The following is a 14,053-nucleotide window of genomic DNA, read 5'->3' on the forward strand; positions in this document are numbered from 1 at the left end:
GGGACAAGAGTTTTACGTGGTTCGACAATTGCCCACTCCGCGGTAAGAGAGATCGTTTTGTATTTTCATTCACGAAGGAGATACATACACCCATCAACAACATATAAAGAGAAGGAATACACAATCTTGCCAATATTCAATCCCAGTCTAATCTCATGGAATCAACCAATCATCCACAAATAGCAACGAGGCCGCAATGGCAATATGGGAAGAATAGCAAGGATCTCCAACGGTAATATTCTCACACCAATTCAACAGATAGGTTTTATTTTTTTTAAATGGAGAGCATGAGATAGGGGGTTTCTTTTGTTTTGAGATATGGGTTGAAAACAGGGAAAATGAAAATCTTATTTTAAACATGGATTTTTTCTTTCTTTCTATATTTACCTAAGCAAATGCTCTCCTCATTCATAGCCCTCTAAAATCTCTTACCAGTTCCTTCTGCCCTTTTCTCACCTTGGATAACCAAATATTCCATGATTTTTTTTCCATGGTTGCCAAACATGCCTCTAGTTCAAGCAATATGTTTTCTACTTTTGATTGATTTTAATAGTTCACTTGATAAGGCCTTGCTGTGGATCTCGTATGGTCGAAAATCACAACGATGAACAATCATTGAATTCTAACATCCAATAGTGTCTATATTTTGTCTCTGAACATCAATGGCAGAAAAATAATTAGTTTTTTATGTTAGACTGCAAGATTGGCATGGTTTTTGAGCACAGATCAAAAGCAAGGCCTGCCAAATGGAGGGTTCAGATCAACCAAAAGTGGGCGGGACCCGCTATGCTATGTGGGGAGCCTTCTTTCGGTAGGCCACAACCTCATTGTACTCCAATGAGATGCCCATGCTAAGTAACTGAGGCATAGTTGGTCCCACCTTTGATTGATCTCAACCGTTGACTCGATAGGCCCTGCTTTAGATCTTATATGGCACGCCATTCATCCAGTATTGAAATTATTACATTCTGTTTCGGTCATAAGATACCCAAACCAAGGTCTATCAAATGGACGGTTCAGATCACCCTCTCTCTCTCTCCCGCGAAAATGATATTACCACTCTAAAATTCACCTCGTAGCAGGGGAGTACGAGAATTACGTTCTCCATTACAAATAAAGGAAAAAACAGAAGAAAACCCTAGAATTATTGTTTTCTCCTTTCAATTTCACGGCGAAGGTTTGATCAATCAGGTTCGCCGATTTCTAGTAAGAATTCTTCTGCATCGATCTGTTTTTCTTCTGTTCTGCGGATGCATGCTAGCTTGTTTGTTAACCTAGGGTTTTCTTCTCTGAATTCTAACTAATTTCATTCCTTATATTTTGAGTTTTAGCCTCCATTACTCTCTTCAATGGCCTCCGTGCTTGTTTTAATTCGACAATCGACAGGATCGTGATATACAACGGAGTTTGGAAATCAAATTGATAATTTGTTGAGTATAGGGTTTTGTGGATTTATTTCTAAGATTTTTTTTTTTTGGTAATTTTATATCGAATTGTGGCGGTGGTTCTCTAGCTAAGAATTCTAACACAAGTTGATGGTTAAGGCTTCTTGTCATTTTGAGTGTTGAGACTTGAGACGGAGCCCGCTTTCTTCTTCTCTTGTAAGGAAAAAAAAGGTAAAATATATCTATGATCGATGGCAGGAGGGCTCAGGACGATTTGAACGGTGTGTTCCAGATATGGCAGCAGTGTCCTCCCCCCGCAAAGGTTAATCCCTAACCTTTCTGGGTTTGATTGAGCTCCAATGTACTGTTTAGTTTTTGATTCCTTCATCTTCCTTCTCTGTTTTTTTTTTTTTTTTTTTTTAATTTATTTATTTATTTTTTACAGTGGTGGTGCACTTGAGGGCAACCGGTGACGCTCCTATACTCAAGCAAGCTAAGTTTAAGGTAACTCTGTGTGTGTGTGTGTGTGTGTGTGTGTGTGTGTGTGTGTGTGTTAGGATTTGAATAATTCTAACGAATAGCAGACTAATTTAGCATTAATTTTGAGACTAAGGCAGGCCTTCGATCATTCATATACTGAAAATAATGCCCGGTTACAAGTACAACTGATGTTTACATGATCTTAGATAGAAAAAGGAGGAAAAAAGATTCTTAAATCTAAGCCCAGCATGATAGGCCATTACAATTACTCAAATTCAAATCTGCCCAATCGATCCAAAGAAACAGGTAACTGCATTTGTCATCATTATTAGTTAGAGAAGATAATTGATGTAGATCGGGCCAAGGCAATGCACCATTTTGGCTGTGATTCAAGACAAAGGAGCCACGACGTGGCTTGGATGCGGATCAACGATCAAGATTGGCTTGCAGCATGAATCAAGGGCTATAATATGATGTGGTGTTAGTGGTGTGTGATTACAAGGTTGTATGTAGTATGTACACATAGTGAAGAGTAAGTGTGTGGAAAGTGTGGTCAGTAGTGTTTGAGCGTGGTCCATAGTGAGTTGGTGAAGAGGACTAGACTTTCTATAAATAGGGGCAGGGGTAGAATTTTAGTTAGTTTTTTGACATTTAAAAAGGTACGGGCCTTATGAAGGCGAGTTCTGTGCGCACCTCGTTGGACGGATTGGCTGCCATTGTATCGGATCCGAACCCTGACGTGGAGATCACAAGGGTTTTGTGTTCTTGTCTCTACTTTTCTTGAAATCTATCCTTGAATTCTTTCATATTATCTTGTTTTGTTTTCCGATTCTTTCGTTAGATCTTTCAATTTTCTTGTTTTGTTCTTGAATTTCTTTCATATATCTTTTTTGTTTTCATGCTGAAGATCGAATATGATCTTAGATTTAAGAACTGACAACCACCTGTCCTTAATTTCATGATAAACAAGTCCATTTCATGTTCAATCTTGCACATTTTACACATATTTTCACATCTGGTCATACACTTTTAGACTCATGAATAGATATTGACCTTTTCTTCGTTGTTTCCGCCGCCAAGTCCACATCAATAATCTTGTGAGAATATCATTTAGAGTTATTGATTTATTACATGATCTACGTGACCTTTCACGGATCACAGGGGCCTTGTATTATGGAGTCCTATCATTCTGTCCCCGATCGAAAGAACATTGACCTCAAGGTTGAACCAGGGTTCCCTTGTCACTGTCATTTTTGGAGGTACCCATCCACTATACTAACATTGTTTTTACTAATGGTGTGTCGATCAAGAACACGAAGTGACCATTAAAAAAAAGAAGAAGTCAGGAACACAAAGTGGCTGGACTTCAAATATGCCATCATCAGAAAAAAGGGGCGATGAAGGTGGCCAATGTATTTCTTGAGGCTAGAAACATTAAATACGTTGTGAATTTTGCTGTTGGATTGGGAGCTCCAACTTGTAGGCTTCAAAACCAATCCTTTCAGGTCTATAATAGTATGAGGACAACTGGCTTCGAAACCGTTCCTTTCGTTTCTATAATAGTATGAGGACAACTTCAAGTTGCTACAAGAAGCTACAGTCATTGCCAATATGGTTGCAGGCACACATTAACAATGCCCGCAACTGATAATTTTCTCTATTGTCAACCCCTATCAGCTTGCATCTTCATGTGTTCTTGGTTCTGCTATGAAATTTCCCTGAGATGACGTGACATGACATGGTGCCGCGGAGTTAGATGTCAACCTTGTGTACTAATGACTCATTATATGCTAGAGTGGTGGTGTTACATGGCCAAAAACAACCTCAAAAGGGGTGCAATTGATAGGTGCATGGCGAGTTGTGTTGTACCACTACTCGGCTAAGGAAAGCCATTGGAGCCATTGTTTAGGTTTAGTTCCTATAAAGCATCTCAAGTAGGCTTCGTGGCAACAATCTATAATATATGTTTGCCCCAATATTGGAGGATGAGAAACGATGCTGTTGCATAATTGGGTGCCATGTTTTCCAAAATTTATTCCCAAAGAGACTCATGAATGAAGGATCAAGATCACATGCAAGCAATGCTATTAACTATGTTGTTTTTCTGCTTTTTTGTTTTGATTCTAGGGTTTGCGATGGGTTTTGTCCAACTTCTCTTTCTTTTGCTTCTTTAATACTCATTTCCATCCATGAAACTTTTGGAAAAGTTTGAAGTCCCCAATTAGCTTTTTTACTCCCATCGCAACTCTCTCTCTCTCCCCCAGTCTGAGGCAAAGGGGAGTCCTTCTGTTGGGATCTAGAGATACATGGTGAGGAATTCTTTCGTTGGGCCACGAGCATGCCTAGGGTCGGTTAACTAGCCAGCAACGACTTCTGGCCACACCTCGATGGTAATTCTTTTTTGATTGAGAGTTGAGATAACAATGTGGCGGCGACCGGGCTTTGCTTTGCAGCTTGTTGATGTCCTTAGGCTGCCGGCAGTGCTCTTGAAGCTGATTTCAACCGTGATAGTAGAAGGTGATGAACGTGGGTTGTCGGTATGAATTTGTTGTCGAGAGGAAGCAGATTTCAGATTCACCTTGTGGTATGTTTGGTTGCGCATTATAGACTCAGAGTAGTGGAATAATAGTCAACAGAGAGGAGAAGAGCATTGAATTTGGCAAGAATTACCTTGGAGAATAGTGCTAAGTAATGGTTGGTTGTGCGACAAAGACTAAAAGAGTAGGGGAATAATTAGGGGGTATCATTACCAAAATAGAGATGAGAGAGAGAGAGAGGGTGAGAGAACAAGCACCATTCCAAGAAATTTCAAGCAAAATTCTACCTTTTTTGTGGATTTTGTCTTGGAAGTTATAAGGAGAGGACAAGAATGCCTCAACAGACATCCAATAATTACCCATGAGACATCTCATGGAGCTCAATGCTATATTGGCAACCACACTAGGAATTTTGCTGACGTGGTACCAAAATGCCAAACAATCCCTAAGCCCCCTTGGCTTTTGTGCAACCAAACACACCCTCACAAAAACTGGGAATAGTGTTTAAAAACTCCTTGACTCGACAAGGAGCTCGCCCGAGTCGACTCCTTTTTACCTTGGCCACGTTCTGCGTTGCACCACATCCGAATTCCACGTTTTGCCCTATAGAGTCAATAAATTCCTTTGACTCTCCCGAGTTATGATCGCGTCTGCGCCGAGTCGACAAGGATTTTTCTTGGCCGAGTTCTGCGTCACATCCGCGTTTTTAAACACCGGCTGGGATGGCTTAGGGGTTTTGCTTGGCATTTGGGTGCCACATTAGCAAAATCCCTTGTTCGGTTTACAATATAGCGTTGACATTCTAGGTGACTCCCATGGATGTATCTTGGCTAATAATTGCATGGCTAGCAATCTGTCACCCTTGTCCCCCCCCCCCCCTATGATATCCAAGCCAAAGTCCACAAAAAGTGGAATTTTGCTTGGATTTCTTGGGAATGATGCTTTCTCTCGCCCACTCATTCTCTCTCTCTCCTCTCTATATTGGTAATGACACTCGCTACCACTACTCTACGAGGTTGACAACCGAACACTACTTACCACTATTCTCCGAGGTAAGTTCTAGGCAAATCCAATGCTTGTCTCCTCCCTATTGACTACTTATTCCACTACTAATCGAGTCTATGCCGCACCACCAAACAAACCCTAAAGGATATCTGATGGCAATGGTGGAAGACCCAGTTGGGTCCTGCCTTCCTCTTTTTTGAATGATGCTATGAATGTTGGAAAAGGAAAAGTGGTGGTTGACGTAGTTCTTCTAGAGGTTCTTCAATTGAGGAGACTAGGTGGGATGCTGCTTCCTTGGGTAAGGGTTTGATGGAGAGCAAATATGGGATTGGGGATAAAGGTAAAAGTAGATATAAGAATTACTTGCGGATGATTTTTTCGAAGAGGAAGAAATGTTGTTGGCATTGGCGGCGAATCCCCACTCCCCGCGCCGCGCCGCGCCGCGACCCAACCCTAACCCCACCCCTTATCGGCCCCATCGACCTCGATGGATGTTGCTATCACCACCTTTGAGACTGCACCTGCTTAAGATCACCTTGACTCCGCACCCAAATTTGTGCTGTGGGTGGAGCTAGGATTTTTTTTTTGTTTCAAGGAAGAAGAGGAAATGGGAAAGTAGGTCATGAATTTTCGCTTAGGATTAAGATTTAAGGTTCAAGATATTAAAGATAATATTGTAATTTTTGATAAAATGGTGAAGCTTAATTGAAGAAAGTTAATTCTAGGGATGCTTTAGATATTATTCTCTTAAATGCTAACTTTTTGGATAATAGATACTTTTTTATGGCTAATTAGCCAATAGTTTACAACCTAGGGACTAATAGGCAAAAACTCTTATTTATTAAAGAGTTTTCTACATCCTTTATAATAGTTTATTCCTAATTATGAGGTTTGGGGGCACATTAGTCTTTTCCTCTAAGTTAGTGTTTAATGAGTAGGGGTATTTTGGGCTTTCACTAAATATTGTTGGAGGAGTTTTTATCTATGGGAGAATGAAATTTGCAACCATTAAAAAAAAGTTGGGATTTTTTCATAAGAAGTCATCTAGTTTGCCTTATTTGCAAAAAGAGTCTTCTAGTTTGACAATTTGCAAATAGAGTCATCACATTTCAATCAAATTTGTAAATCAGATCTTGCCATCAATTTGTGACCAAAATACCCATGGTGGACTGTGTTTTACTCCTTACAAGATTAGATTATCCTCATATGTGAAAAGACAAAAGTTACCTTGTAAAAAGACCAAAATACCCATAATGGCCAATGACATCTTTTTAATCAAGGGTGTGCGAATATCATCTCCATATATACTAGCATTCTTGGCCAAAGTTATGTATGTGTGTAAAAAAATGGGCCCACCCCATCAAAACATGTGGTGTAAATTCATGGGCCCTACCTTATACATGGGTGTGGGTGCCTACAGATAAAAACATGAGGCAAAATGGTGGGCCCCACCCAATGCATGAGTTTGAGTTGAGGTGGTGGGACCCACCCTGTCAAAAAATATTATTGAGCATCACAGTCTTTTTCTTAACTAATTTTCATCTTTTTACAAATAAGGATGTTTTGGTCTTTTTTATGAGTAAAAAAACAATCCACCTGTGGGTATTTTGGTCACAAATAAATGGCATGTCCTGATTTGCAAAATTCACTCAAATATGATCAACCCCAATTCCGCTGTTTTTGCCGACTTCTTGAATGTTTGGAAGGAGTTTTAAAATCCGACTCTATTTTTAAATTGTCAAAGTAGAAGACCTTTTTTGCAAATAAAGCAAACTAGAAGACTTCTTTTGCAAAAACCCCAAAAAAGTTTTATCCATGGGAATGTGGGTTTTGGGTTTTGAAATAGATGAACCAGCTAAGTTTTCTTCCTTCTTATTTGCTTGCTATTTGTTTTGGGTTGATTTCTGATATTAAAATACATCCTCTTGCTGGTTTTACTTTATTTTACTCTCGGTAGCACCACAAACTTGAAAAATTCCAGAAAAATACCCTAAGTAATTCTTCAGTCAGAGAAAATCAGGGAATTGAGGCTTTCACTAAGCTCCTTTTTTTTTTTTTTTTTTGCAATGGCAATATATTGAAAAAGGAACCGAGATGGTCCACCAGAAATACAAAGAGGAAAAGCATAAAAAGACAACAAAATACAATGGAAAATACAGAACAAACTTCTCACGGGGGAAGGAAATCGAACCACTCCAACCCCACTTTATGTACTCCAGATCTAGTGAGAGAATCCGCCTTACCATTTGCTTCGCGTCTAACATGCTTAAAAACTATAGACGACGACTCTGAAATGAGAACATAAATTTTCTCAAGTAACTAAGGAATCTCCACGGGGGAGCCACTCTCCCAGGTAATCACCTAATTACATTTGAAGAATCTCTCTCCACAATCACCCTATCATAATAATCATCACTTAGGTGTTTTATCCCCTGATATGCAGCCCTTACTTCCGCTTCAGATGAGTCAGACCTTCCAATTGGACCTGCAAAAGCCCACGATACCACCCTTCGGGAATCCCTGCATAGCCCTCCAACCCCAGCTGGACCCGGATTACCCAGGCAGGACCCATCAAGATTTAATTTAAGAAAACCTTTAGGAGGGGCTTTCACTCAGCTCCTTAGTTGTAAATTTAGATTCATTTCATCCCGAAAAACGGTAGAGAAACAGGTCATCTGGTTGAAGCGTTTTTTCCGAAACTATACGCCGAAATGACCGAAACACCGATATATTCCGTTCCACTAACCAAAACGAAATGGCAAATAAAACAGAATCAACAACTTAACTCGGCTCCCACGCATTGGCTCTCTGTTGATATCGCATCACTTGTTCGGGTCTACTTTGACCCTCTTCCTTCCATTCTTTCTACGATAATTTTCCTGAAGTTTTAATAGGAGGGGGTCTTTCTTTCATAATTAATGACTGCATCATCAATGGTCATTCTTGGGGTCTTTTTTTTGGTAATTTCATCTAAACTCACTAGTGGGTTGATCTTCAATTTCATTATGTTTCTTTCACATGCAAAAGCTAATTTGTGCTGGTTGGATTTTTTTTATTTATTGATGAAGCTTTTAAATATGTCTATTCGCCATCTACTTTGAAGTTTGATTAATTGCAGTTTCACTATGTTAGATTGCTTTACTGCAAGATCGAGATTCCAGTTAGATAATTGACTAGACTTTCATTTATAAACCCCAGTATATGCATGGTAATATAATTCTGGAATTGGCAGATGGATGGAAGTGAAAAATTTGCAAGGGTCATTGACTTTCTTCGCCGCCAACTTCATAGGGACACACTTGTAAGTACTTACTAAAAAAATATACCATTATGTTCAGTGTCAATGCTCTGTGTGGAAGTACTAATCATCTCCCTTTGACTCGACAGTTTGTGTATGTCAACAGTGCCTTTTCACCTAATCCCGATGAATTGGTGATCGATCTATATAATGTAAGCTGTTTTTTGGATTAATTATCTCCTGTTTTGTAGTCTTTGTTGCTTCTAGTGTACATTTTCTAATGATATTCTTAACATTTCTGCCATTCCATATCATGAATTAAGGGGTATCATTTTGGGGCCGTTTGGATACGTGGATTTTAGAATCTTGGATTTCCTCAAAATCCCGGATGGGAGACAAGAGGAGACCGTCCATTGTTTTCTGATTTCTTGCCCTTTTTTCCATCGAGCGAGAGAGTAGGAGATCGCCTTGTGTTTCCGGGTTTTAGAAATCTCATGATGGGAGAGTGATTTCTAGAACCCGGATTTCTTACTTAAAATCCAGGATAATGGATTGTAAAATCCAGAATTTTACACCGCTTTCAAACTAAAACCCGGATTCTAAAATCCATGTATCCAAACAGCCCCTTTGACATTGGGCATATTAAAAGGCGGACTGATTTAGTGGTCCTCAACTCTTGGAAATCACATCTTAAAATTTGGTCCTGGCACTCCACTGGTGTAACCAACCAATGTGAGCTCTGAGTCTATGAGAATACAGGGACGTCCCACTGTCAAATACATCACTCACCAATCAGAATGGGTAAAACCAGAATTTTCTGATGCAATTCCAATTTGAGGACCAAAAGAATCATTCAAAAGAAAGAAAAAAAAATTAGAGGACCGCATGACCTCTCCCTATTAAAACCTGTAAATATGTATGTTATAGTTCTTTTTTTTTTTTTTGAAATGATGAAGATTTTATTGCTGATCAAGACCGACGTGGTCAGAACAAAAACAGAAATTACATATGCAAAAGCCAACAAAACCAAAGAGAGGACATAAGCAAAAAAATCTATGTATGTTATAGTTCATATATGGTTAAAATCTATTCCTTCTATGTAGATTAACTTGTCTAATCATTTAAAAATTACAGGAATGCTAGGGGCAGTTGCAGAACAGTCTAGTTGCAGAGGAGGAGGAGGTAGCCTGTTTTTTAAGGCAACTTGCCCATTTCAAACTGCAGATACCCTAGACTGGGCGGTTCTGTAACTGCAACGAGTATTCCTTTCAAAAATCCATAAAACTTAAAGAGTTCTGTATGACATAAACATAGTATTGTTATCTGATAAACGATAGATATCCCAAATTTCATATTTCACAATGTTTATATTTTTCCATTGTATCATCTAACACGAATATTTATTAAAAATAAAATAAAAAATCATCTGACACTGAATCACAATAAAATTTATGAATTCATAATTCCATATAGAATATCATTGGAAAACATAAAAGAGTGGCCTCCTACATCAAACTGACATATTAAAACTGAGTTTGTCTACTGTAGACTTGAAGTCTTGACTGAATTCTATGCTTCATGACATGAATATGTATGTGTGTGTGTATTTCCTATATCCATATTGTATTAACATGCAAAGGATGTCGCTATATACGGATCCGGAATTGCGGGATCCTCAATTGTAATTTGGTCTTATTGAATGTAAGCTATCGGCTATTGTAATCTGGGGGACTTGGGGACATCTTGTACCCTGCCCGCTTTTGCTCCTTTATAAAAGTCAATTTTCAAAAAAAAAAAATTGTATTAACATGCCTTGACTTTGAAATAACAGAATTTCGGGTTCGACGGGAAACTGGTGGTTAATTACGCTTGCTCTATGGCTTGGGGTTAGGAGCCAATGGTGGTAAGGATTTGTTCTGCATTCCTTCAATCTCATAATTGACAATACAATTGTTTAAGCATTTTCCATAACTTCCTATCCATTACGTTCTTTTAGGCCACGTTCGTTTAAGATTATGACAATCGATTGTGAGTGTTAAACCGATTATGGGACTCAAATTTAAACGTAATTGAGTCCAATAATCGGTTTGGCACTCACAATCGGTTGGGATAACATTAGACGAACTGGGCCTTAGCGTCTGAATTCTGTGTATAAACTTTTAACTGATTTGCTTCAAGCACTGGTAGAGGTGAACCGATTTTAGATGGCTGATATCAGCCTTTTTATTATTATTAGTCCCTGCCACTCACATAAAGTAAATGGCAGATTAATTTCCTGTTTGTTTTGGATTTTGAAACCGATTGTGAGTTCAAAACTGATTATTGGACTCAAATATGTGTAGAAAACCTTCAAAAGATTTATGGTCTGTCGTTTTTTTACCACTTCCTGGACAGAGATCCCTCTCAAATGGGTTCCAGAAGAAAGAGGAAGGTGGGGCTGGTTATGTTCTTATTGATTTGATTGAAGGGAACTCGTACTATTATTACAGCTGTATGTGTAATGCAACTTTATTGTCCGCGCGATACTCAATAGTCTTATTATTGTCCCCGCAGAAATCGGAGGCCTAAAATGGGAGATAAAGTTCGGAGTCTAAAAGGATATACATGCAAGCTACGGTATACTTGTGTAAATGATCATTTGCATAGATGGAGAATTTGATGTATAAAACTTTTTTATAGAATGGATATGAGAGTAATAAATTCATTTCTTTACTTCATCTGCATGATGACCATAGAATACTTTTCTACATCCTTGAAAGAATTGTGGGCAATGCTGGGAAAACTACTCATTTAACTACTTTTTGCAACCAGGAAAAAAGCAAACAAACATGAAAAGCTCTGTTTCTTTTAGCTTTCTACTTGTGGCTGTGGTATAGTGATAGGGAAAAAAAGACCCAGTAATATGTGAACATTTAGCAAGCTCTCAAATCAAACATGAGAGAACCTCGTGGTTGAATGATGGTGCTCACTTTGCGTAACATAAGACGAGAGGATGATTCCAACACCTCTTAGGTTTTAGTCATTCAACTATTCATTGCTAACGTACGACACAAGGATGATGCCAATACACCTCTGAATAAAAAGCTGCTTCTAAGCATCTTTTCTTGTCTCTTTGATTTCTTTCTCTGTTTTTTCTTTTGGGTTTCATATTTCAGAGCCAAAAACTTTGATTATTGCCATAATTTGATAAAACCCTAATGCAAGTGCCATGACTCATGCCAAAGTGTATTACTAAATGCCTCATCATCCAAGGTCCACACTCGTGTAAACTGATCAGCACATCATGCACGAATTACAGCATAATGGGTCCCACCTTTGATTGATCTGAGCCACCCACTTGATAGGCCTTGCTTTGGATCTCACATGACCCAAAATTCATATCAATCATGTAACCTTAACATAATCCCTAGTAAAATATATATGGATGTTAAATCACATGCTATACATGATTTTTCTGGCCATAAGATATCCAAACCGGTGTTTCAAAAGGAAAAAAACTCGGCACAATGACGGCTGAGTACTTGGTTGACACGGCTGAGTACTCAGTAGATGTAGTCATGACTCTGGAGAATCAAAGGAGTTTAATTGAACAAAATGGGACTCGGACAAAGATGTGGCCAAGGTAAAACGGAGTTGATGTGGGAGAGTTTTGAAACTATGATCCAAAGCAAGGCCTATCAACTGGACTGTTCATATCTAAAACATTCCTCCAGAGAGAAAATATGCAATCCCCAAAAGTAAAACACAAAAAGATAAAAATGTAGAATATTCACCCCATTGTATTTCTCTACAAGTGACGACAAGAGAGTAACTGGACCAAATTCATGTAAGGGAAACAAGGTTCCTGTACTCTTCCTCTCCTCCAGCACCTTGAAATCCACACAAACACTCATCCAGCTCAAGTAATTCTCTCACCCACTCAACCCTCAATGATGGGCCTTCTTTAGAGACCAACTCATCCAATCTTCCCTTGTGTTTCTCTTCACAAGAACTTAAAAAAAGAGGCCCTCCTGTTTCATCTTCAGAGAACTCGAAGAACTCATTCACATTAAATTCAGGTTTTGGATCTCCAGCTTTGTTTAAGGGACTCTTTTCTGTCACCTTTGAATTTCCCTCGTCTAAGCCATTAGATCCGTTGGCTTTAAGCTCTTGTGTTGAATTCCCACTTGGTTTTTCCCTCTGCTTGTTCATTCTCTTGCTCAAATGAGAATTCCAATAGTTCTTTACTTCATTATCAGTTCTTCCTGGTAGCCTTCTAGCAATCAAAGACCACCTGAAAAAACACCAGTTAGCAAACAAACAAAAACAAATTATAAAAAAAGGGTTTATGGAGACTAATTAAGGCCTCTGATATTGCACTATCATGTTTTTTTTTATAATTGCACTAAATCACCTTGTCTTTTATTATTTAACCAGCTGTCAAAGTTTATTACAGTTCCCAAAAAGCTATCAGAAGCCAATTAAAAATGAAAAGAAAAGGTGAGTTAGTGCAATTATCAAAACATGGTACTGCCAATATCAGTTACCTTGATTAAACTAACCTATTTCCTAAGAGTTTATGGAGCCTGATCATCAAGTCCTCTTCTTGGTCTGAGAAATTGCCTCTTTTGATGTTGGGTCTCAGATAATTCAACCATCTCAGCCTGCAACTCTTCCCACATCGATCCAGCCCTGAAAAAACACGCACCCACAGAGATTATAATAAAGATAAGCAGTTTTAAGAAGTTGGGTTTTGGTTTAGACGTTGAGCTAAGACCTGCTTTAATTGGAACTAATCGCCACCGCTTTTCCCCGTGGTGTTTGATACATTGAGATAGTTTTCTATCTTCGTCGGGTGTCCATGCTCTTTTGTTCACATCAGCTTTCACAGATCTCCTGGTCATTTCAGGCATGGCCTTTTTCTCTTTCTTTATGTGTGTATAGTGAAGGTAGTGATGAGATACTAGAAAGAATAATCTGATTCTTAGAGAAAAGGAAGTTTTTTCGAAAACATGGGACTCTTTGTTGCTTGAAAGGATTGGATGGTCCCTTTATCCACCCTTCTTGGTGAAGGAGAAGAGGCACTAATCATGCCTTTATTTATACATATGACAAGAACCCATTTGCCTAGGTTTCTCTATATAATTTTTTATTCTACCATATTTTGATAACGGCACTACTCATTTTGGTTTACATTTTTTAAATTAGCTTTTAATGACTGTTGCTATTGTAAAAAAAGATTCCTCGGGGTCGATCTTCACTAGGTTGTAATTTTTCTGTTTCTTAATATCTTGCCTGAGTCCGGCCTAACCCCAGCTTGCCCATCAAATAAAAAAAAAGAGGCTTTTAATGGCTTCTACAATACTCAGAGAGGTGACACTTTTTTAATTAGGTTTTAATGGCTGTTCCAATACTAAAGATGCTATCAA

At 38.6% G+C, this 14,053-nt stretch overlaps 2 protein-coding genes across 4 annotated transcripts; one reads left to right on the forward strand and one right to left on the reverse strand.

The window, feature by feature from the left end:
- Window positions 1–1,012: 1,012 nt before the first annotated feature.
- Window positions 1,013–11,392, forward strand: LOC143881644 (ubiquitin-like protein ATG12). Of its 3 annotated transcripts, none has more exons than XM_077384856.1 (7): window positions 1,017–1,206; window positions 1,644–1,707; window positions 1,831–1,889; window positions 8,640–8,708; window positions 8,795–8,857; window positions 10,477–10,548; window positions 11,040–11,259. In XM_077384856.1, exons 2-6 carry the CDS (start codon window positions 1,680–1,682, stop codon window positions 10,534–10,536), a joined length of 279 nt encoding a protein of 92 aa, XP_077240971.1. In that variant the 5' UTR covers window positions 1,017–1,206; window positions 1,644–1,679; the 3' UTR covers window positions 10,537–10,548; window positions 11,040–11,259. The 3 variants fall into 3 exon arrangements, with proteins under 3 accessions (XP_077240972.1, XP_077240971.1, XP_077240970.1); XM_077384855.1 differs by having other exon boundaries at window positions 1,023–1,206; window positions 11,199–11,392; XM_077384857.1 differs by lacking the exons at window positions 10,477–10,548; window positions 11,040–11,259 and adding an exon at window positions 9,780–10,015 and having other exon boundaries at window positions 1,013–1,206.
- Window positions 11,393–11,470: 78 nt separating this feature from the next.
- LOC143881643 (uncharacterized) lies at window positions 11,471–13,738 on the reverse strand. The gene is made up of 3 exons (XM_077384854.1): window positions 13,402–13,738; window positions 13,187–13,316; window positions 11,471–12,918 (listed from the first exon to the last, which is right to left on the reverse strand). The coding sequence occupies exons 1-3, from the start codon at window positions 13,535–13,537 to the stop codon at window positions 12,468–12,470; spliced, it is 717 nt and encodes a 238-aa protein (XP_077240969.1). The 5' UTR covers window positions 13,538–13,738; the 3' UTR covers window positions 11,471–12,467.
- Window positions 13,739–14,053: the final 315 nt, after the last annotated feature.

Source organism: Tasmannia lanceolata, unplaced genomic scaffold, assembly GCF_043159265.1.
Source record: "Tasmannia lanceolata isolate RefF3 unplaced genomic scaffold, GAP_Taslan_0.1 ptg000007l, whole genome shotgun sequence".
NCBI lineage: Eukaryota > Viridiplantae > Streptophyta > Magnoliopsida > Canellales > Winteraceae > Tasmannia > Tasmannia lanceolata.

Excerpts from the sequence above, each read along its gene's own strand:
- LOC143881644 (XM_077384856.1), top strand. The coding sequence starts at position 1,680 with ATGGCAGCAGTGTCCTCCCCCCGCAAAG. Across the intron at positions 1,708-1,830 it reads AGTGTCCTCCCCCCGCAAAG|TGGTGGTGCACTTGAGGGCA; the intron begins GTTAATCCCTAA and ends TATTTTTTACAG. Across the intron at positions 1,890-8,639 it reads TCAAGCAAGCTAAGTTTAAG|ATGGATGGAAGTGAAAAATT; the intron begins GTAACTCTGTGT and ends TGGAATTGGCAG.
- LOC143881643 (XM_077384854.1), bottom strand. The coding sequence starts at position 13,537 with ATGCCTGAAATGACCAGGAGATCTGTGAAAGCTGATGTGAACAAAAGA. Across the intron at positions 13,317-13,401 it reads ATTAGTTCCAATTAAAGCAG|GGCTGGATCGATGTGGGAAG; the intron begins GTCTTAGCTCAA and ends GTGTTTTTTCAG. Across the intron at positions 12,919-13,186 it reads CATAAACTCTTAGGAAATAG|GTGGTCTTTGATTGCTAGAA; the intron begins GTTAGTTTAATC and ends GTGTTTTTTCAG.